The 21,728-nt window shown below is 41.7% G+C and overlaps 3 protein-coding genes across 3 annotated transcripts; 2 read left to right on the top strand and 1 right to left on the bottom strand.

Moving 5' to 3' along the window:
* Positions 1 to 6,621: 6,621 nt before the first annotated feature.
* Positions 6,622 to 11,605, top strand: zgc:162608 (uncharacterized protein LOC100037332 homolog). The gene is made up of 5 exons (XM_068651245.1): positions 6,622 to 6,768; positions 8,920 to 8,994; positions 9,098 to 9,165; positions 9,333 to 9,423; positions 9,699 to 11,605. Exons 3-5 carry the CDS (start codon positions 9,108 to 9,110, stop codon positions 10,462 to 10,464), a joined length of 915 nt encoding a protein of 304 aa, XP_068507346.1. The 5' UTR covers positions 6,622 to 6,768; positions 8,920 to 8,994; positions 9,098 to 9,107; the 3' UTR covers positions 10,465 to 11,605.
* A 75-nt stretch (positions 11,606 to 11,680) lies between these two features.
* Positions 11,681 to 14,008, bottom strand: LOC125972910 (zona pellucida-like domain-containing protein 1). The gene is made up of 10 exons (XM_049726959.2): positions 13,863 to 14,008; positions 13,556 to 13,782; positions 13,195 to 13,385; positions 12,973 to 13,045; positions 12,790 to 12,887; positions 12,619 to 12,702; positions 12,226 to 12,397; positions 12,039 to 12,138; positions 11,919 to 11,942; positions 11,681 to 11,841 (listed from the first exon to the last, which is right to left on the bottom strand). The coding sequence occupies exons 1-10, from the start codon at positions 13,975 to 13,977 to the stop codon at positions 11,681 to 11,683; spliced, it is 1,245 nt and encodes a 414-aa protein (XP_049582916.1). The 5' UTR covers positions 13,978 to 14,008.
* A 2,830-nt stretch (positions 14,009 to 16,838) lies between these two features.
* On the top strand, positions 16,839 to 20,930 carry laynb (layilin b). The gene is made up of 7 exons (XM_049726753.2): positions 16,839 to 17,096; positions 17,963 to 18,269; positions 18,939 to 19,096; positions 19,284 to 19,334; positions 19,526 to 19,603; positions 19,689 to 19,803; positions 20,069 to 20,930. Exons 1-7 carry the CDS (start codon positions 17,024 to 17,026, stop codon positions 20,373 to 20,375), a joined length of 1,089 nt encoding a protein of 362 aa, XP_049582710.1. The 5' UTR covers positions 16,839 to 17,023; the 3' UTR covers positions 20,376 to 20,930.
* Positions 20,931 to 21,728: the final 798 nt, after the last annotated feature.

Below are 21,728 nucleotides of genomic sequence, written 5' to 3'. Positions count from 1 at the left end.
TCACTTCCCTGATCCCCCCCCCCCCTCCTCCCCCCCAAAAAAAACCTGCAAGTTGTCATTTTGATCCACCACAGTCAACCAATAGGAGGCTGTGATGGGTACGACGGTGTCTGTGAGCACATCCCGTCTAGCTCCAACCACAGGAGCCAACACAGCAGTTACAGGATCAACTGCCTGAGAGCCATAACGGATTGCCACCAGACCTGCAGAATTGAAGCAAGTCTATTTGCTCTAAAAATATATCAAATCTTGCACTTTTTTTTATACCGTTGCCATCAGGGTCCTCCATGGTCCCTGCCAGCCCTGTCGTGCATCCTGTGATGAGATCGGACTGGCACCCCAACACGGGTACGCTGAGACCTGTTCCCATTGGATCAGGGTAGTCCATACCCAGCAAGGCAGGGACTGATGTGTTTGAACCTGGCAGAGTCATGTCTCCTGAAGGGGATAAATGTTGTGTAAGACTTGCACCAGTGACTATCATGTCTAGTCACGTTCTCACCCAGAGCGCCTCCATCCTGCTGCAGGCCCTCAGTAGTGTCCAGTAGGATCTCCAACCTGGTCTGAAGCTGCAGCTGACAATGCTGACTCCTCCTCCAGTTCAGATGGAGCTCCTCTGCCATTGCAGCAATACGATCTTGCCAGTGACACCCTCGCTCAGCTCCATGATGAAGCTGCAAAGGCGGTTCTGACTCCCACTCTTCACTCAGAAGCCTCAGGAGCTCTACTGTTTTGAACATAACCGCCAGAACCTATAATCAAAGATTTTGCTTTACATATGTTTTTTTTTTTATTTCATTAGTCATGTTTGCTAATGAAAAACACCTTGCTGTCTAAAAGAGTCTGGTATCCTCCTGCATGAGGAACCAGCTGCCCGGCTCGGATGCTTGCACCTCCCACTCGTGTCATTCTCCCACTCAGAGGTTCCATAAAGGGTTCACCCAGCAGGACTCCACCTACTGGCAGCACAACACCTTACAAGTACACAAAGTGTTAATGAACTTATGTGGTACTTTGACATCGGCGATTTATTTGTTTCACGGCTTTCCCCATTAAAATTAACTTAAATCTAAAAACTAATCAAAATAAATAAAGTTAAATACAAAATAAATTACATCAATTAAATTAATTAAATTAATGAATAGCACTGTGTAAACACATAATAAAAGACAATACCCGTCACCGGATCGAGACTGATGCCGACAGTCAACACAACGTTTCCTGTCCGAGGATCCATCATTGGATAACCAATCTGGACAGGTTGCGGCAAACGTGTGATGGGGCATATATGTGTCTTTCCCAGTGGGTAGACCAGACCAGTCTGTGGCTGGATGGTAACGGCTAGAATAGGTACTGGGACTCCCGTGTCTGCGTCTGCCATGGGGGCACCCAGCTGTAGTTTTTGACCTGGTCGAAGGCCTCTGAGACAGATGTTGGGCAGAGGTTGGTTTGAGTGGCAGGAGGTCGGGTATGGAATGAAAGGTATAGGAGGACTTTCCCATTTCTTGTTGTCTCCTTGTAAGGATAAAAGGTGAGACGAGAGTTAGTGATTGGTATTTACAATGTGTGTTATTTGTACAATGTCACTGCTTAATCTAGCTATAACTTCTAATATTTTTTATATAATGTACCGTATTTTCCACACTATAAGGCGCACCTAAAAACCTCTAATTTTCTCAGAAGCCGACAGTGCGCCTTATAATCCGGTGCGCCTTATATATGGACCAATACTCCAAAGTCCGGCCCGTGGGCCAAATGTATATATCTTATATATGGACAAAGTTTTAAAATAGGCCATTCATTGAAGGTGCGCTTCATAATCCGGTGCGCCTTATAGTGCGGAAAATACGGTAAATTAAGCAATTATTCTAATTATAATTATTATCCCAATAATTATCAACTTTAGACCATTACTCCAGTTCAGTGTTCAATACCTGCACACAAATCAGTCGTGATGACCAAAGTGGCACTTTCGGGGTCATAGGCGACGTTCCCAACAATGGGTAGAACATGACAGGTTTGTGGATGTACGAAGAAATCTGGAGGAACCGCCATAGTGTGACCGTTGCACAGCAACATGTGGCTGTGAGCGTTTGGTCTAACAAGGCCTGTGACTGTGTCGTAATGAGCAGGGCAACATTCTCGCAGAGATCCATCAGAACCTGGAAAGACTTTTGTTATTGCAGTACATACATTGACCAACAGATGGCAGTGTGAGTCAAGTGAGCATTTACCAAAGATGCCGTCTTTGCTTAGCACAGTGCCTGTGTCAGGACAGAGCAGCTTGGCCCCCGTGCCTTCACCCAAGAGCCCCCAAGAGCCCTGGCGCCGACATTCTGCTGATACCAACCCTCCCATCTCTCCCACGAGCGACCTTAACCGCTGATTCAAACTAAGAACAGACGAGCAGTGAGAGTTCAGGAGAAGACCTCAGTGCAAACTGTAAAAAATGGCAATACTTTTGTTGGCGCTGTCCAAAAGCTGTCTGGTGGATCTTGCCCAGTATTCTGCTACATTCTCGCACTTGAGCCGTGAACACACTGTGGACCTTCTGCTGTGCCTGCTGCTCTCGCCTCAAAACCTGGAGGATGCCAAGTGGAAAAGAAATACTTTTTCCATGTGACGCTTCCACTTTGAGATCTTTTTAATATTAAGTTGGTGTGAATTAAGAATTATGTCAATTAAACCTGAAGCTGACTGTTGAGCAGCATCTTCAGGTGTGAAGCCAAAGACCTCCTACGGACCACCTCTTTCTCCACCTCTCTTCTGGTCTTCTCGTAATCGTCGTCCGTGCTCTCCTCATCCACCAAGCGAGGGTGGAGCATCCGGAGTTTCTCAAGGACACCCTGATAAAGCTCCTTGACCTACATTTACAAAACCCATACTTGGCCTCATAGCAGGATCCCACATAGATAGATCTGAAGGTTGTCATGCGCACCTCGGTGGTGAGCTGTCCGAGCCGTGAAGTGACTGACACGCTGTGTTTGAGAAGCAGGTTGTAGAAAGTGTTGCTGCTGAAGGCCTCCAGATCCACCTGGTGTTCGTAATCCCAGAATTCCTCTGAAGGTTCTGTACCGAGACGATCATAAAGTGGTCAGTTTCAGCAAAGTCTAAACTCAAACCTGCAATTTGGGAGTTCAACGTTCAGACCTGAAATGTTTCCCAAACATAAAAACAGGCAATGCAGAAAGCAATAATTTAAAAACAATCTCATGAGTTTTAAATTGTTGCCCCAAAAAATTATTTCAGTATCTTTGAAAAATAATTTCTTTTACAAACAGACATTGTTTTTACATTTTTGCAGATTAATTTATTTGACTTAAAATATAATATACCGCTCTAGGAAACCCACAGTTGTAGTGGGAATGTGTAAAAATGGAAATTTAAATGTAATATAGCATTTTCAATGTAGTTTTAAAATAGAATGTATTTCTGATCATTGTCTGACCTGCATGTAGAAACAAGCCAACTCAGTAGTTGTAGGAAAAATGACATATTTTGACATCATGTTGCAATTAATGCTTCTATCTCGAGAGCTGGGCAATCAACTCTCAGTACATGTGTGTATTATGTTCATACATGAACATTTTGTGTATTGCAGGTGCACGTGGAGGAGAGGTTGCGTAACATGTGTGACGTGTACCTGGTTGAATGGAAGTCAACCTGATGACAGCTTGTTGTTTTCTGTGTATTTTCATTTGTGACATCACCCTTGAACCTTTTGATGCGTAGTCTTCCATGTGATAGGTCATCTGCCGTGTGTGATACCGCGCCGTGATTGGCTTCTTCTCAGGCCAACCATACTCGTGGAAAAGGATCTGGAAACGTGAGTTGGATTATGGTTGTGTGGTACACATAAAAAAAAGTGAGGGATGTTCTTTTGATTCTCATTGGCAAATATTTTTGTGGGTGGTGTACCAACCAAGACAATGACACATAAACACAAGATGAGGGCGGCTCCAAATAAAAGACCTCCCGTCACCAGCCAGTCAGGACGCAGTAAAAGGTTTCTTCTCTTCCTGATGCCCACTCTTGTGACGTGACGTGGAATAGTTGCAAAGAAAGGCCCCGGCTCGTAACATTGGCCTCCTGCAGCCATTACCCGCACGTACTGGTGAGGGACAAAGGTGGAGGTCAAATAAACACAGCAAGCAGAACATGGAATCTTAGAACGTGAGATTTGAAGACCAAACCTCATAACTGCCTCTTTAAGATTATATAATCTTACCATATGTTTGTGATGATGGCTGCTAAGCCTAAAAACATAAACTCCGGCTTGGTTGAAGACAATTGAAAAAAAGCTGGGAGGTGTCCAGGAGAGAGTCAGCTCCTCTTTCAGTTTCCTTAATGACCCCCAGTCAAAATCACTGTTTGTGTTATATAAGTTGTCACTGACAAAAAGATGAAGAATCATTTATGATTGCCTTAACAAAGGGAAACTTTAACTGGCCACTTACACATCGTACTGAGGATAATCACGAGGGGTGACGGTGAACAATAGAACATCGCCCAAGTGGAGACATGTTGTGGGGTTGAGAATTCCACTGAGACTTTCCCTCGATTCTCCCTTATTACTATTATCCATGCTCCCGCTCATATTTTCCATTTTGCCCATATCCCATGGAAGGACAGACTCATCTAAAAAGAATATAAAATAAAAAATATTTACCGCCCTGCATTTGACTGGTGGAATTAGGAATCGATATTATTTTCAAACCATGAGGCCTCGGAGTTTCCCGCAGCTCTGCGAGTGACAAAAACAGTTGTTGAAGTTCGATGCCGTCGCTAAAGAGGCCGATAAATCCCGCTTCTGTATTCGCACGGCACATGAAGACAAAGGAAAACTTGAGAGACATGTACAGAGAGGAACAACAATGAGAAAAGGTGTTTACGTGTGAGCCCAACCGCTTGTCTGAACAATGTAGACCGGGCGTGGAGGGGTGAGATGGCTGCCGCATTGCAAGCTCCCCTGGGTGTCCCAAACTTTAAAGAGAGTCTCCAGCATGGTGCCGGAGAAGCCCGACACCTGCATACAAACAATATCGGTTATCAAAGTAGGTCAACAAGACACTGAAGAAGCTTGTCTGAACCTTTCGCAGGAAAAATAAAACGGTTGTGGGGCTTTGTGTACATTGTCTGCCTACCTCAAACTATTTATTGTGTTTCGTATTGTCTAATGGAAAACTGCAGTTGGTGGAAAAGGAAAAAAATGTCCAGCAAGAACTTTTCCATTGCTGCTGAGTTTTGATTAGAAATGCGGTTACACACTGGATTGGTCGGCAGCCAATCACAAGGCAGATATGATTCATGCTAACTTTCAAGGGTAATGAGCAATCACTGGCGGAGCTAGAGGGGGAACCCTGGGGGCATTGTTCCCCCTGACACCCAGGTCCCAGGCCAGATATTTTTTTTTTTTTTACAGAATTATTTCCACCTTATTTCACCCTGTTATATTTTTGAGATTTCAGAATGAATATTTACCATTTTTTCAGAAAATTTTTGGAATTTGTAAAAAATATATACATATATTTACAGACCACCTAATTTTCTGACATCCAGCGCTCCCTCAAGGATAAGAGTCTATCCCCCCACTGTCTTAAATGATAGATGTCTTTTGCTCACCCGACTATCAGAACCTAAAACCAGCTCCAGTTCTCCACTAGACTTGCACTGTAGTCTCAGTTCACTTTCAGGCCTTCTCCTACATAGGCCTCCACACGCAGCTCTCCCAGGAGGCTCTACGCACACACACAGACCGAGTTCTCCGTCATAACCCTCATAGTCTTCTGCAGATGGACACACCTGCAGAAAAGATAGGAAGTCATTTAGATTATCGCTCCGCTCACATTCATAAAGGATCATTGGGTGCTGTCAGCTGAGTGGGTGAAAGGTCATGTCAAAAGACATACAACATATCCGGATAGTGTTTGCGTTTCACATTTGGCCCTTTGGTCCTTTGCTTCACTCTCAGTTTGGGTGAAAGGTTATTTACACTGTTATGTCAAAAGACATTCCACATTTGGCTCTTTGGGCTACTTTCAGTTTTTGCATCCATGTGTGCGATCACATGACCTGCGTCTTGCAGTGACTTGACCACTCATGTCGGTCCAAACACTCTCCATGCTGAGTCCGTGTTTTTCCATCCCTGCAGATGCTGTACACTTTGTGCACACACACATCTTCACCGTCGATGGGTTGATAATTGAGGGTACATTGGCACTGCCCGTCACTCCTCTGTGGAAAGGTCAATAAGGTTCTGTTATATAACTACAAATACAATTCTAAAAGATTATGCAACATTGTACCACTGTTAATTTATTCAATTCAATGAGATAAATGAGGTGGGAAATAGAATCAAATCTATTCTCCATGACAGAAACTAGACCCCGCTGTGCACGTGGGAACCTGATCTGCTCATCTTTCAGCTTGATGCAACAGATTGTTCAGGTTTCTTAGCTTAGTGCTGAATGATGAGAGTTAATTGGGTAGAGGAGCATCTCACCTGAAAATTCTGTCCTTCTCCCGGGCAGATGCAGGTGTCCTGGCCAGAGTGAGGCTGCTGAGCCACCGATCCACACGGGAGGGATGCAGACAGACCCGGTCTGGGACAATAATGTTGAGGAGGACACTCGAGACAATTTTCCATTGCTATGCTATTTGCAACAGGCCCATACGTTCCCCTTGGGCAAGGAATTGGAGTCATGCTATCCGGTAGGCAGTAAAAACCTGACAAAAGCAAGACCATCACAAAAGGAAGTTGAGTTTCAGGTATCAAGCAGATTTGTATTTTACTAACACATATTAATTGATGAATGAGCAAAATTAATTACCGTATTTTCCGGACTATAAGGCACACTGGACTATAAGGCGCACCTTCAATGAATGGCCCATTTTAAAATGTTGTCCTTATATAAGGCACACCGTACTATAAGGTGCACCATTAATGCATCATGTCAGATTTTTAATCCAAATCAAATCATTCTCCATTTTATCTTTTTGATTTCAACTTCAGACGCAACAAATTACTTTATAATCACAAAATAATGATCCATAGTCTTTTTGATTCATGATCCATAGTCTTCAGTGGGCCACTTATGATTGATTTCATGACACAATGCTTCAGGCCATTTTAAATTTAGGAATTTGGTCCATACATAAGGCGCACCGGACTATAAGGCTTTTGAGAAAATTTTAGGTTTTTAGGTGCGCCTTATAGTCCGGAAAATACGGTAATAAATTGATTGAGCAATTCTTTAGTGACATTTAAGTTACTTTAGGTTGCATTATTTTACATTACATTAAATTAAATTACTGGAGTCTTGCTAATGTGTGTAGACTAGCACAATTTAAAACACATTTGTACATACCAGGTTGACAGAATGGTCTTTCTTGGACATATTGGCTGATATTATCTCCATAAACAAAATGCAGACCACAGGAAAGCAACAAAAAACAAAGACACCTCATTAGATCATTACAGCATCCTTCTGGCATGGCGACGACCCAAAAATAACGCGATTCTCTATTAGATGGAGCTCTCCACATTTATTTGACTGTTAATAAGACGCAAAGGGAACACGCGAGCTCGTGCTTGGGCTCCATGACTTTCATTAGCATGCTGAATGATTTATAGAGCGGCAGAGGGAGAGTAGAAAGTATCACATTGCTCTATTTGTTCTTCTTGGTTCAAGAATGAGCATGAAAGTGATTCATGATCTGGCCTGTGGCTTTGCTTGAGCGCTTTCTAATATTCTGTACCTCAAAGACAACTCGCTAATACTGGCGGAGCTAGAGGGGGGGCTGCAGAGGCACTGCCCCCCTCGTGTACAAGTGGATCACAGTATTTTTTACTGAATTTTTGGGGTTTATAAAAAAAAAAAAAGTTTTGTTTTGTGGACCCAAGGGGGAAAAAAATCCTAGCTCCCCCGGTGTTTTCAAAAACTCCATTATGACCTACCATTATACGAATAGCACATTCATTCTTGAGCTGTGTTTACTCACTACAGGTGACATCGGTGTTATTCACATTTAGTCACTGTTCCATGCGTCATCGGGCGTTCGTATCTGGGAAGCAAGTGTAGATTCGAAGAAACTGCTCCATGCTTTCAGTTGTTGTTTTATTTAAATTGTTGTCTTTTTCCCTGAGAACTTTTTCACAGAAAAGTTTAACCTGCAAACAGTTGCAATCTGTGGGTGCATGCATGAGTGAAATAAATACAAATCAGGTTGTTAACCTTTGCTCCATTTTCTTGGTTCTACATTGCAGAAATTTATAGTATAAAAGGATCATTTTTTTTCCAGATATCTCAGTATGTGTTGTGTACATTCGACATGCAGTAAGGTGATGTGTTCCTGGACAGGAATGCACAGATTTCTTATTATTGTGTTGACCAGACTTTGGACGCCAGCTATAACCTAGTTAGCTCATCATGGCAACCGTGGACTATGACCTTGGGGTGACGAGTCGTGGCTTACCTAAGACCCACTTTAAGCAGCAGAACATGCAGCAATGGCATTGCATTTGTGCAAAAGTGCTAAAGTCCTTTTTACATCATCAGCATTGGTGATTGACTTATTTTTGGGTCTGTGTTGCGTTAACAAAAATGATTTGGACAAAAATAAATAAAAGTACCATTGCAGACGCTGCACCGATCCGCCTCATTTGTACATCGTGACATTTATAATAGCTCATACACTTTCCCCATTATCATAATTGAAGATTGCTTGCTTATCTTCATGGTGATATTTGAGGATATTATCTGAAAGTGGTTTGACATCATTATCTCTAATCATGCTATGTCCATAAAATGATAGTTTTATAGCAGTTCATCTGTGTGTGTAGTGTGTTTGTGAGTGCAAGTGTGTGTATGTTGTGTTCCGTCACCCGTGTGACCCTCCACGTGTTGACTATTGACACAGGCAAGATCTGATAACAAGGCGCTTTATAAGGCCGACAGTGCCGAGAGGTTGCTCTATAGACACCTTGAAGCTCAGGTAAGGGCCAACAATGTCTTTCCTTGACTAAAAATACTGAATGTGTGAAGATAATACAATTTTCATGGCAGAGTCAAGAATTAATGTATTCTATCCTCCACAGAAAAGAAAATATGCATTCAGAAAAAGTGATGGTCATCATTTGCACCTTTGCCATCTTGGCAACTTCAGGTACTTTATTTTCATTATTGTCAATATAGTATCACTGTATTCTTGTATGAATTTCACTATTTTTACCACACATTTACAAAAACATTTTTATGTTATTATTATTTATTTTTATATAGTTTATATATTGATTTATTTTATTTTTATCTTTTTTTTTTTTTTTCTTGCAGCTTACCCACATCGTGGCACCAGGGAAGTGACCTGGACTGATTCCAAGGCCAATCAGGCTCAACCCAAATCAGAAATCACAAAAGAAGCAGAGTAAGTTGATATTTTAGGACATCATACTGTGTATTTATTAGTATGTTTTGAAGCTTTATTTATTTGTAATTGGGAGTTTTTCCTTGCCCTTTTGGAAGCTTAAGATCAGGGAATGCTTTGAGAATAATTGTCAATTTTGGCTATGTGAAGCCCTTTGAGACTGTTTGTGATTTAGGGCTATACAAATAAACTTGACTTGACTTGACTTGACTTGACTTGGGAGCCGCAACTAATTAATACCCAAAATATTCAAACCGAGTGGTTATGTCCCATAGTAAAATCTACAAGAGCCAAATTGACGACAGCAGCCTCTACCGCAACGAGAACGAGTACAACAAAAACCCGGTTACGGATGAGATGCAGCGTAAGATCATCGGGGAGTCAGACCGCCTTCGAGCCCGTTTGCATCAGGAACTGGCACAGCTGAGGGAGAGGCTGGCTCCGTCCCCGGCCCACCTTGCCTCCATGCTGGCCAGCGTGAGGGAACGCTTGGCCCCGCTTGCCCAGCAACTCGACAACAACACACACGGCCTGTGCAACCAGCTCAAGATGTACGTCAGTCCGGAGGTCAACCCGTATCCGGAGGTCCACGGCTGGATGACGCAAGAGCTGGAGCAGAGTGCCTCCAAGATGGCTGACATCCTAGCTGAATTTATGTCTCAAACCAGAGAGGTGACGGAACGCCTGAGAGAGATGAGTGAGGTGGAGGTGGCTCATGAGGATTTCTGGCGGGGATTTAGTTCTAGGCTAGAATCAGAAGTGAAATCACTCAAGGCAGAGGTACAGAATAGTTTGGAGACTCTCAAAGCAGAACTCGCCGATCAGTCTGAAAGCGTGCGGCCCTTCAAGGCCGCGGTGGAATGCTTCTGCCAACTCCAAACTTCTCAAGCCAGGATTGAGAGATTGCTCACGTCAATGGAGGAGGAGCTGGAAGCCCAGTTGAGTTCTTCTCACCCTGTATATTCTGGTGGCTTATTGCAGGAAGACTTCTCTGTCAAACTGTCCGCTCTCATCCAGGACATTTTGCATTCAGTGCAGTGACATGTCAATACAGAGACGATAAACTGAGACACCCTCACCCGCTTGTTTGCTTAGCACATTGTTGGCTTACAAAGTAGTGACCAGCCTTTACATAACCTACTGGGTGAAAGGTAACCGAAATTGGGTGAAATCGCTCATCCACGACTGCATAGGTGTCAAACCCAAGGCCCGGGGGCCAGATACGGCCCACCACATCATTTTATGTGGCCCGCTAACACAAAGTTTGCATCAAATTTGTGTCATTACTAAAATTACAAATTGTCTTCACTTTTAGAACAAATAGGGACGTTGCTCGCAATTTTATTACAATTCGTCTTTTTAAAATATTTGATTCCAAAACGAGTTATTCATCGGTTTGTTGCGGAGCCGATAGTGTATGACATGTCAACCCAGCGAATTGGGGTGAGGATTTGAACCGGTCAAGATTTTGTTCCATCAATAGGTAGAAACGATAACAAGAAACAAGTTTCTAGAATATCAATATAGCTGCGATTGAAAATTCTTGTGTTTAAAGTCAGCAGTATTACCATTAACAGTTTCTAATAATGTTACCAGTCCTGCAATTCTAATGGATGTACTTCAAATGCAAATTAAGTTTTTCTCTTCAATGTAACGAAAACCATCACATGCACTCCAGGAAGGATTTTTGCAGGATCCGTCCTTATTTTCAAAATGGCTTCCTCTAATGAACATTTGAAGGGAAATCTTGTTGTGACAACAATCCTGAAACTTTTAGTTAGTAGTTGCTTGTCAAATGTTTTTATTTTTGTGTGTTAACAGAAATTTAGTAGTATTTTTTGTATATACAAAAAAAAAAACTGTTAAAAAAAGATATTTTGTAGTATGTGAACGTTAGGGCACTACGTGATGTGTATATATAGAAACTTTTTTGTCAATAATTGTTATGTAAATATTTTCTATATTGCTGTAAACAAACTCATGGGAAATGTAACTGTAAATGATTCTGTTTTTTTTTTTAATCTCACAAGAAAGGAAACATTACAGTGCAAATGAATGACAGGAAGTAGATAAAGGCATTTGCTTTAACAAAACAAATTTGAACTGCCTTTCATCCATTCAACAATTTTCTACTGGAAGATGGCTGAAAATATAATATAAATGCAAATATTTGCTCCTTTGACTTCTGATATTTAATGAGATGTTTTTTTTTTTTAATAAATGGTGTACATCGTGGGTTGTAAACATAATATTGGGATCAGTTGAAGTCATGAGGTAAATGGCGTGTCCTCCAAAACCTCTTGAGTACAAACCAGCCGCCAAGAACCAACAGAGCGCAGGCGGCCGATCCAAACACCACCCCAACAACCAGACCCGTCACATCCAGGTCATTATTCCGAGATTCCAAATTATTGTCACCTGATGGTATAACAGAAGATCAATAAAGTTTGAATGCTTCCTAGCTGAAGCTATGCATGTGAGCAACATATACTCACTGTAGGTTTCTGCAGAAGGCCTGTCTGTGGGTTGCAAAGAAAAAAAGAAGTGGGGGAAAAGTCAAACATTTGTCAAACTACATAAACAAGTCAATAGTGGGGACCAGTGGATCCTCCTACCTTCTCCGGAGGTGTAAAGTGGTCCAACGGAAAGAGTGGCTGAGTCTCTTCCCTCCTGTCCGAAAGGAGTCAAGGACCTTTTTTTTCTCTTGTTACAAGCCTGAGGAATAACCAAAAGGTGTTAAATTTAAGGAATGTCTTTAAGCAAGGGATATTTTTAAAAAATGGACTATTTGTTTTTACTCACGTTCAAGAGTTCTTCACATTTAGTGGGCTCACAGAGTCTGACAATGCAATGTAGGTAGATGCTAGACTTGGTCTGATCACGGTGTTGAACAAAACGGAAGGCCTCAAAATCAAAGCGGGCAAAATTCGAGTTCCCGTTGGTATTTATTGTTGCCATTGTGTCCACTGAACACCTGATGGGGAGTAAATATTGACATTTCTATCAAACGACAAATTGCAGTGTAAAAGGTCTTCTGACTAACATTGCTGTTACGCTGAAATCGAGTTTTAATCGTAAACAAACACAAATGTTGTAACATTGGACAGTGTTGTCCAAACATGACATCTGTTTTCGATTACATGTGGTGGTCAATATCTGTCTTCCATCCAAGAAGTGTGTTTTTTGCAATCCTACCCGGTAAAGAAGTTGTGTTGCTCGGTTTGTGACACATTATAAGCACTGGGAGTTCCGAAGCAGTGATCCAACAGCACGTGGAAGCTGGAGCAAACAGGCCAACCAGTTAGTGTTTTGCCAAAGAACACAGCATGTTTGGCTAAAGTTTATCCTAAGAGTTTTATGACCTACTTTCCAGTCAGGTTCACAGCCTTTACTTCCACGTAGATCCTCGTTCGTAGCTGTAGTCCTGACGAGGGGACGATTAATGGGTAGCCATAGTTGGAGTCCTACAGATGTATGGAAAAAAAACAGGAAGAAGCTGAATAGATTCATTTTGCATTTACACGTCTGAACACGTCCAAGCTTACTTACATTATAGACGTTCATTTTTAGCGTGTCAACGAAGCTTCCATTGTTTTCACTCGTTGCCACTGAAACCGAAGACCTAAAAATACACGCCAGGGGAAAAAAAAAAGAAATCAATCAAGAAACAAAAGAACCAAAATCTGTTCAGAATGAAAAAATAAATAAATAAATAAATAAATAAATAAATAAATAAATCTCAACTAGCCAGTAGTTGCCATGGTTACTCACGCCACTATCTGTGTGTTGTTGACAAGGTACTCTAAGGGATAGCGGCAGGAGAAGTGATAGTAGAGGTCCGTGTTGTAACTGATCACGCCCTGCTCAGTTCTGGGGGTGTCGACGAAGCCTGTGATGATGACCGACTGGATGCTGAGGAAGTTGCTGAAGGGTCCCGTGGGGTCCGGAGTCTCATCCACAATCTTAACCAGAACAGACCCAAAGCAAAATCATCATGTAAGTGAATTTGAAAAGTCATTTGTCATATATTGTTGATGTGAATATTGAACTTTTTTTCTGCCCTCACATCCAGGAAATATTTTTTGTGACTACCGCACCAATCCAATCATCTTCCACCAGACATGGTTCTGACCTGCAGGGATTGTCGGCAGGGGTTTTGGTCGCTGTGGTTGACTGGAAGCAGGTAACGAATGATGGGGGGGTCCACACTGGAGTCAATGGAACCCTGGCACTCTGTCACGTTGTGCTCCCCGTTTAGCGCCATGCTAGACGAATTGAATCCCGCCCACTGGGCCGTGCACAGGTTGAGCTCCAGCGTGATCGTGGTGATGCCGCAGTCGACTGTCAGGTCTGAGCTATCTTCAAAAACATGACAGAACAAACTCCAAAACCCAAACTCCAAAAATTAATAATAAATAGTTGTTTTGGGGAATAGCTACCTGGGAGCCTGTCATACTCAGAGGAGCAGTTGTAGAGGCAGAGGGTGGGATGCAGCAGTATGGCCAGCAGAGGAAGACAAAGGGGGATGAGAGTCATCTTGTTGGAATGCGGCATGTCACGTCAGTTGTGTGCACTAAGAGGGAGCAACATTGCAACAGCCCAAAGTAATGTTATTGATTTACGCATAGTCTATTTCAGGAAATGTATACAAATATTATTTGGAAAACCAGTCACAGATATGCAATATAATCAAATGAAGTGTAATGCATGTATTCATATTATAATCTTTTAAAAGCTAAAATAATATGTCTAATATGTATTGCTAAATATTTATTATATATATTCATCTTGTTTATTGATATATAAATAATAATTATTTAATAAAATTGTCATTGCAGACAGTTCATGAAATGAAAAAAGTTCAACAGTAAATACATGGAGAAAAAAGATTAAAAAGAATGATATTCATTAATTATTAATATTTTGAAAAATCCAAATAATAATGTGTTTAAATCAAATAAATAAAAATAGATAGCCTTACCTGTCTGGTACCTGAGCAGGTGTTTGTCTGAGCCTGTCATCCAAGGTTACTTTTATAGGATGAGACCTCCTTGAGACACCTAAAACCTCCAAGGTGTGTCTCACAAGCCGTCTTACTCAGCTAATTTTAGATCCTTACACACAAAAACAAATGAGAACTTCCTAGCAAACACCTCAAGCTCACTTTTACTGCAGTTTTGTAACACTGGCAGAATATTACATTTGAAAAAGAATGCAATTTACACAGCGGAGTCAGATTTTGTCAAGTTTATTTTTAGTTATGCAAAAAAGAACAATTCACTGCTTGGGGGTAAACATCACATCCATAGCTAAAATATCATTTTTGGAGATTAACAGGCATGAATGACAGTTTGATGAGAAATACCGTGCAAAGCTGTAAACCGATCACATTTGCCAAAAGCTATAAAGTGTCCAAGCAAACAGGACTAAACTTTTTGTGATTTCCCTTGCATGTCAAAGCTGACTTTTGTCTCATTTGTATGCTGTATGATATAGTTCACATAGCTACAGGCAACATCAACTGCTCAAGTGAGAGAGTGTCATTGTTCACAAGAGGAGACAAGAAAAGAAGCATTAATCTGCCCCATGATGAGACGGGACATTTGTTATACTATCCACAAATCACGTCACTCCATACTATCTCCATCACTCATGACTTACGTCCTAAGACTCATCGACACAAAACCCTGGAAAATATCATATCTCTCCAAGCTAATCACACTATTCTTCCTCCTGATAATCCATTTGGGTGAATGGGTTATTTAAAGGTAGTGAATGTGCTGGAACAAAATGTCCCAAAATTGCATTATTATCCAGAGAGGAACAAATAGCAATGAATGACAAAGCCAAAATGGAAATGGACAATATTGGTATTATTTTACGGATTAGATGGTTTGATTCCTCCAGGCTGAAGGAAGGATGTTGAGTTGATTTGGGTGGGAAAAGATACACTGGGAATTGCACACATGTGCACCCACGTCATCGAATGTATAATTTTGCAATTAAAAAAGTATTACAGGAAAAACAAAAATAAAATGACTGTGAAGATTTATTTATACTCAACAACAAGCACGTTGGCCTTAAGTGCGTATCTCTGCTGCCGTCTAGTGGCCCAAAAATAGAACTTATTGAAAGACGAACGAAATGTGTCAGAAAAGTCCCAGGACTGGAGTCTCAAGCCATTCGTTTTAAATATGTTGTAGCAGTCACCTTCTTTCTCATACTTCTAGGCCAGATGGTGTTAACAAAATAATGGAATAGTAGAAAGGAGTCAATTGAGGATCTCAGGACAAGTATTTAAATTATTTAGTAAATCTTGCATTGAAAGAGAAGCGCTGCTCTTCACTTTTCAACTTTGGCGGCCTTCTGTGAAATTAAAGATACATTCCTGCAAAGAGTCAACAATCACTTGTGTGTCTGCCACCAGTGAGTTTCAGTGGAAACTAGAAACACGCAAACCCGAGTCTTCATCACATGACAAAAAATCATGTGCTTGCATCCTAATCAAATCATGCCCAGAGCACAACAAAAAAAGGACTGAAAAAATAAACCATGTAGGATAAAACCAGTTTATTTGCATAACTGTGATCAAGTCTGATTTATTTGGAGGAGTCTAATTTAAATCTCTGTTTCATAATGCTCAACTCAATGCTCACTAGCACTATCTGGAAATTCTGGAAATTAAGTCACATTGCCTAGAGACGAAAGAAAAGCAAGGAACAGGAAGTATGGAGTTAAAAAAAATGATTTCCTCTCTTTCCTCTGGACTGCTTCCTGTCCAATGGTCAATATATGCAGCACACTTCTCCACCAATTCTCTCATCACAATGTCTGTTTTTTATTTTTTTGCAGCATGCTGTTGTGCCAAGAGTTCGCCAGACGTGAAGTGAATAATGCGTTTGACAGCAGATCCGCTCGCACTCTTAGCACACTTCATTGCTGCTTTTCAAGTTAAGATTGACTCTGTGCTCTCTTTATGTGTTATTTCTCCCCAGACGGCATTCATTCTTTTTGTTCTGTGTGTGTGTGTGTGTGGGGGGGGGGGGGGGGGGGGGGTCAGTTGTCCATACACCCAGAAACTAACTGCATCAAGCTCGTGACACGGCCACGTCCCAAACTACAAGGGGGTGTGCACATTTATGCAATCCGATTGTTTCAGTTGTTTATCTCCTATCTCAAAAAATATTTCACTTTTCATTTGTTTCTAAATGCTGTAAATCACATTAATGTTGTAAACGACAATTTTGAATTAAGTACATCACTTTATTTTACTTTATTGTGAAATGTTCAACAATGTAAGACAAAAACAGCGATGCCTCTTGTGCTGATCACATTACTTAAATTTATTAAGTGACATTACTTTTTTGTGCTTTGTCTTTTTAACTGAGGAGGGGGGACCCTGGTGGTCTCATCCCCCCCTTCTGTCAGACGCCGAGCGCACGACCCACTTTTCCATCCACATCCCATTTCATCGCGAGTCTTGGTTGGCCCTAGTGCGCGTTCGTCACGAGTTTTTCTGTCGCGAAAACGGCGTGATTCAACGTTTTCGTTTTGTTTTCGCTATAACAGCGCAGCAGCACACCGACGTGAACATGTCGAGATGGATTTTATGAGACTGTTCGGCGCCCTGATCGCCTTCCTCTTCCACAATGGGTGCGCTTCTAAAATCAATGGTAAGACGCCAACACTTGTTGACTCGGAGTTTCTAGCTTATTTTAAAACTTGCATGCGTCTTTGCGCATTTAATAATAATCGGCAACAATTGCTCGTTTTTGCACAGTCTGCTGAGATTTTAAATATTGTGAGAGGGACTGAGAAGGGGAAAAGCGTGTTGGCATTGTAATTATTAACAGGCGGCGTGATGTGGAAAATATCAACAGCCACATGTTGTTTTCGTCTCAGCTGCTCAGTCAGGAGGTCCCATCTTGAGTTCGACTAAACAGCTTCAATCCTGACGCCAGTAGCAGGAAATACAACCACAAATCATTCTCGGAGTTGCTTTTATACAAGTTTTTCATATAATTCAAATATTTGGGCCAAAGCTGTCAGATGCAAACGATCAGAAAGTTGCACAGGCATGAATTGTTCCGCCAAAATCAATACAAAAGTTACAGACAGCAGTCTATCCTTCACTTTAATGTTGTGATTGTTGGGTGAAAAAAACTATTGTGTCAGTGCTGACAAATTGGTAATCAAGTCCAAATGATATTTTAGATTTTATAAAGGAAGATAAGCTAGGATACATTTGGCTGTATTTCTCTCGGTCCATTACTGAATATATATATTTCATAAAATGTTGAAAAGCAATCAAGTATTCAATATTTGGAAAGTGACATCTGATTGAGGCCAGTGCTTCCCAGTTTTTTTCTGTTTTCTGGTCCTCTGACAAATATCATTGATGACCTCTGCTGTGTAGGCATTCCTAGTGCAATACAGCCCCATTTGCTTTCTAATTTTGCAACCACGTGAGAACCACAGAAAGTCTCAAGACAACAGTCAGCCTCTTGTTCTCTCTCTCATGGCTGATGTTTCTGTCCAGGCCAAAGAATCTGCCGGCGAGGGACGGAGCGTCCATGCTATAAAGTGTCCTACATCCAGGACAGCAGGCGAAGGCTGACGTTCCAAGACGCCAGGCAGGCTTGCAGATCGGACGGAGGAGATCTGCTCAGCATCGAAACAGAAAGCGAGCAGCGACTGATCGAAAGATTCATACAGCAGCTCCACGCCGCCGATGGAGATTTCTGGATTGGCCTTCGCCGCAGCCCGCAGCGTTTCAGGACTGGCAGCGTCAACCCGGGATGCCCGTCCCAATACTTTTGGCTGGACGGGAGCAAAGCCAAGTTCAGGTTGTTTTTCTTTTCACAGATGCAACTCAGAAATTGTCCTTGCGTGTGCTATGTTGGTGTTTCCACTGCTGCTTCAAGACTGATAACCACAGACATTATTTTGGGAAAAAATTGGAAAATAGCCGGTGTCATAAAAAATTTAATCACTATTGGTTTAAATGAGTCATTGTTGGGAGTATATCCAGTTAGCTCTAGCAGTTTTACATTGCAAAACGAAATATTGTGAAATCAATATAGGAAGCAGAGGGTGTACTGCTTCACAGTCAAGAGGTCATGGGTTCAAATTTCTTCCTGGGCTTGCCTGAGTTGTCTCCGGGTACTCAGCCGCATGCCAAAACATGCATGTGAGGTTCACCATATTTTTAAAATTAGCGGTGTCAAACTCATTTTTTGTCTCAGGCCACATGGTAGTTATTAGGGATTGGACCGTAGTCTAAAAAATTGAGTCTCGTTCAAATGCTCTGCGTGGGACAATTCACCATTATAGACAGCACTTTTTCTGTTTTGCAGTTTATATTCAAGACCCATATGTTTTTGCAGGGGAGCTGCTACGGGGTGGCCAGGTGTGGCCATGGACACCCCTGAAAATAATCAATGCTATAGAATACAGTGAATGGAGTGATTGAAGATATTCTGATTCAGATTAATTTGAGCATTTGTGCCTTTCAGGAACTGGCACTGGGACGAGCCTTCCTGCGGCGGAGAAATGTGTGTGGTTCTTTACTACCAACCGTCTGCACCACCTGATGAGGAAGGCCATTTCCTCTTTCAGTGGAATGACGACAACTGCAATGCCAAGAACAACTACGTTTGCAAATATCCAAAAGGTGAGCCAGAGGAACACTAATACATATATATATATATACAATTTTCTGACATTATTATTGGAATTAAATCAGTATTTCCAACTCATAGTATGTTAGTGTTTTTTGTTTTGTTTTTTTGTGCTGTACCTGTTGATTACATAACTATATGTTGTGCAACTGAGGAAACCCAATCTCTTTATATTTTCAGAGAAGACGACCGTATTTACAGAGGCAGGGCGAGGGAACGCAGCACATGCAGGTACAACATGTACCGTATGAAGTCTCAAATGTCCGATGCCTCAAGGCTTGAAAATGCATTCAGACAAACATACAGTTTGTCCTTGCTCAGTTTAGAACTTATGATTCCTCTTTCTAACTGGATGGATCATTAATAAGACATTTTGAATTATTTTTCCATAAACATGGAGTCATTTCTTTTGTTCCCCACAGTTCCTACTGTGATGCCAAATATATTCTTCACAACATCAAGTGGCGAGACGATTAAAGTAGGAATGCCTGAGTCATCAGGTTGGAAGAAAACTGACTGTTTTACACACAGCCAAGTATATTTTGGAATAATATTTTGAAAGCTGTTTTTTGTTCTCCCTTTCAGTATCTTTCTCCGACAACTCCTTGTATGTTCCCTACATCTTGTACGCAACCATTCCTGCACTACTGCTGCTATTGCTTGCGGTTTCGGGCTTCTTCTGCTACAAACAAGCTAAGCGGTACGAACCAAAACACAAATATTTATCTAACATCTCCAAAAACATTGCCTCTTTTCCATGATACAGTACAAACATGGCAATATTCACTTTTGAGGAGTCAAAATTAGAGCTAGCACTGTTCAAATTTTACAACTATGACTGGAGCTGGAACTTCTATGCATGGGCGGATCTAGGATTTTCTTTTTCTTTGGGGGGGCCATGGGGCGAGCAGTCTATAGACCTATTGAATCAAAGGCTTTTATTGATCTTTTTTTTCTGCTTTCAGGAGAAAGTCCAAAACCGGCCAACCAAAACCATGGCTGCCCACCGAAGCATCAACTTGCCCTATTCAAGGACCCTATGCCTTCAGTGACATCACCAGACTTTCTCACCTTTCTCCGGACAGCACCCTACCAGCTGACTTCAAAACTAAGTACCCATATGCTGCTACAAAGGAACCCCAGTGGAATGAGTACGAGAATGTATATTTAGCGGACAGGGAGAGCGGCTTCGTGACAAATGACATCTACGAGACCACTGGAGCTCACTGTCGCCCTCAGCCTGGTTGGGTTGAAAATGAGATCTATGGGTAGGATGATACACTCTTCCGCGGCCTGCCAGGTGCGAGCTAAGGAATCTTACCCTGTCAGACTAAAGGACGTATTCTTTATCCTCCTTCTCTACCACATGCCCGGTGCAGGATACCTGAACATGTGCCTGTGACTGGAAACTATATCCACGTTGTTCTGGTTCTACAGTGGAACTTGTAGGACTTGAGACTATTAATGGCATGCATATTGTCAATGTACCAAAAACAAAATTGATCAATGGCTAAAAACTCAAATACCGCTGCATATAAAAGAATCCCTTCAACACAGTCCCGCATGCTTAATGTCTGGAATGAGTGAGGCGGGTTATGCAATCACAGATGTTTTGATTGTATCCATTTTGCTTCTTGTGGTTTACATTGTCCCCTTTTATCCATCATTTCTGTCGAGTTATGTAACAGCAGTTTTCATTTCAAAGAGCCAGTGATTAACCCAAATATTCCGCTTTGTCAGTTTGCCCGCAAATGCACCGCTTTCTATATTTGGTTCAGCATGTTTTCATGCAAGGTTGTATTCATTTAATAAAATGATTCAGCAGGATCATTCTGGCCTTTTCCTCTGAACTTGAAGAGCGACGTCATTTCATTCTTGATGTAAAGGAACAGGACCGTACATGTCGAACCACAGATGACAGAACGTTTCGTGACCCCTGCAAAGCTGTGAGCCTACTTGACTGTTCGATAAACTTCCGTGACAATGAACAGATTTGTAGGAAGTTTTAGACATGTCATGGATTCACTCACCAGCGTAAATGATCTCTGACTGAACAAGTACCGTTCGGGTCTACGTGTGTCATGGAAAGCTGCAGCCAACCCAGTCAAGAAGAGGCTGAGTATGTTCTTGGAGAACGCTCGACAGGAAATGCCAAAAGCACATCTGGAACTCTTACATTCAGGAAGTCTAGTGCGTGACAGCAGGGGCCTTCAGAGCACAGCTCTGCCTGTCTACAGTCCACCGCTCAGTGGGAGACAGTTGCCTGTGGGCTGTACATCAAAACGTGACACTTGCTTGGTCACGTTGTACTGTATTAATACACAGTACATACGGTATACTATTTATATTGTTTATTGTATAGATGCAACATACCTTGTATGTAAATAATATTGCATGTATATATTTAAATAGATGTAGCTGCATAGATATTTTTAGTTCAGTCATGTAACTAAAGACGAAATTGTCCATTGTTGTGAATGTGAATGGTTGTTTGACAAACGTGTGCTCTTTGATTGACAGAAGTCCAGTTCATGGAGCGTGCTGACACTTAGATGGGTTCACCAGCAGCCCCCGTGAAAGATTTGGATGTATCGATCCACCATTCAATAAAGGTTTAATAAATAA

The sequence above is a fragment of the Syngnathus scovelli genome, chromosome 7 (assembly GCF_024217435.2).
Source record: "Syngnathus scovelli strain Florida chromosome 7, RoL_Ssco_1.2, whole genome shotgun sequence".
Lineage (NCBI taxonomy): Eukaryota > Metazoa > Chordata > Actinopteri > Syngnathiformes > Syngnathidae > Syngnathus > Syngnathus scovelli.
This window is presented reverse-complemented; position numbering and strand designations above follow the sequence as displayed.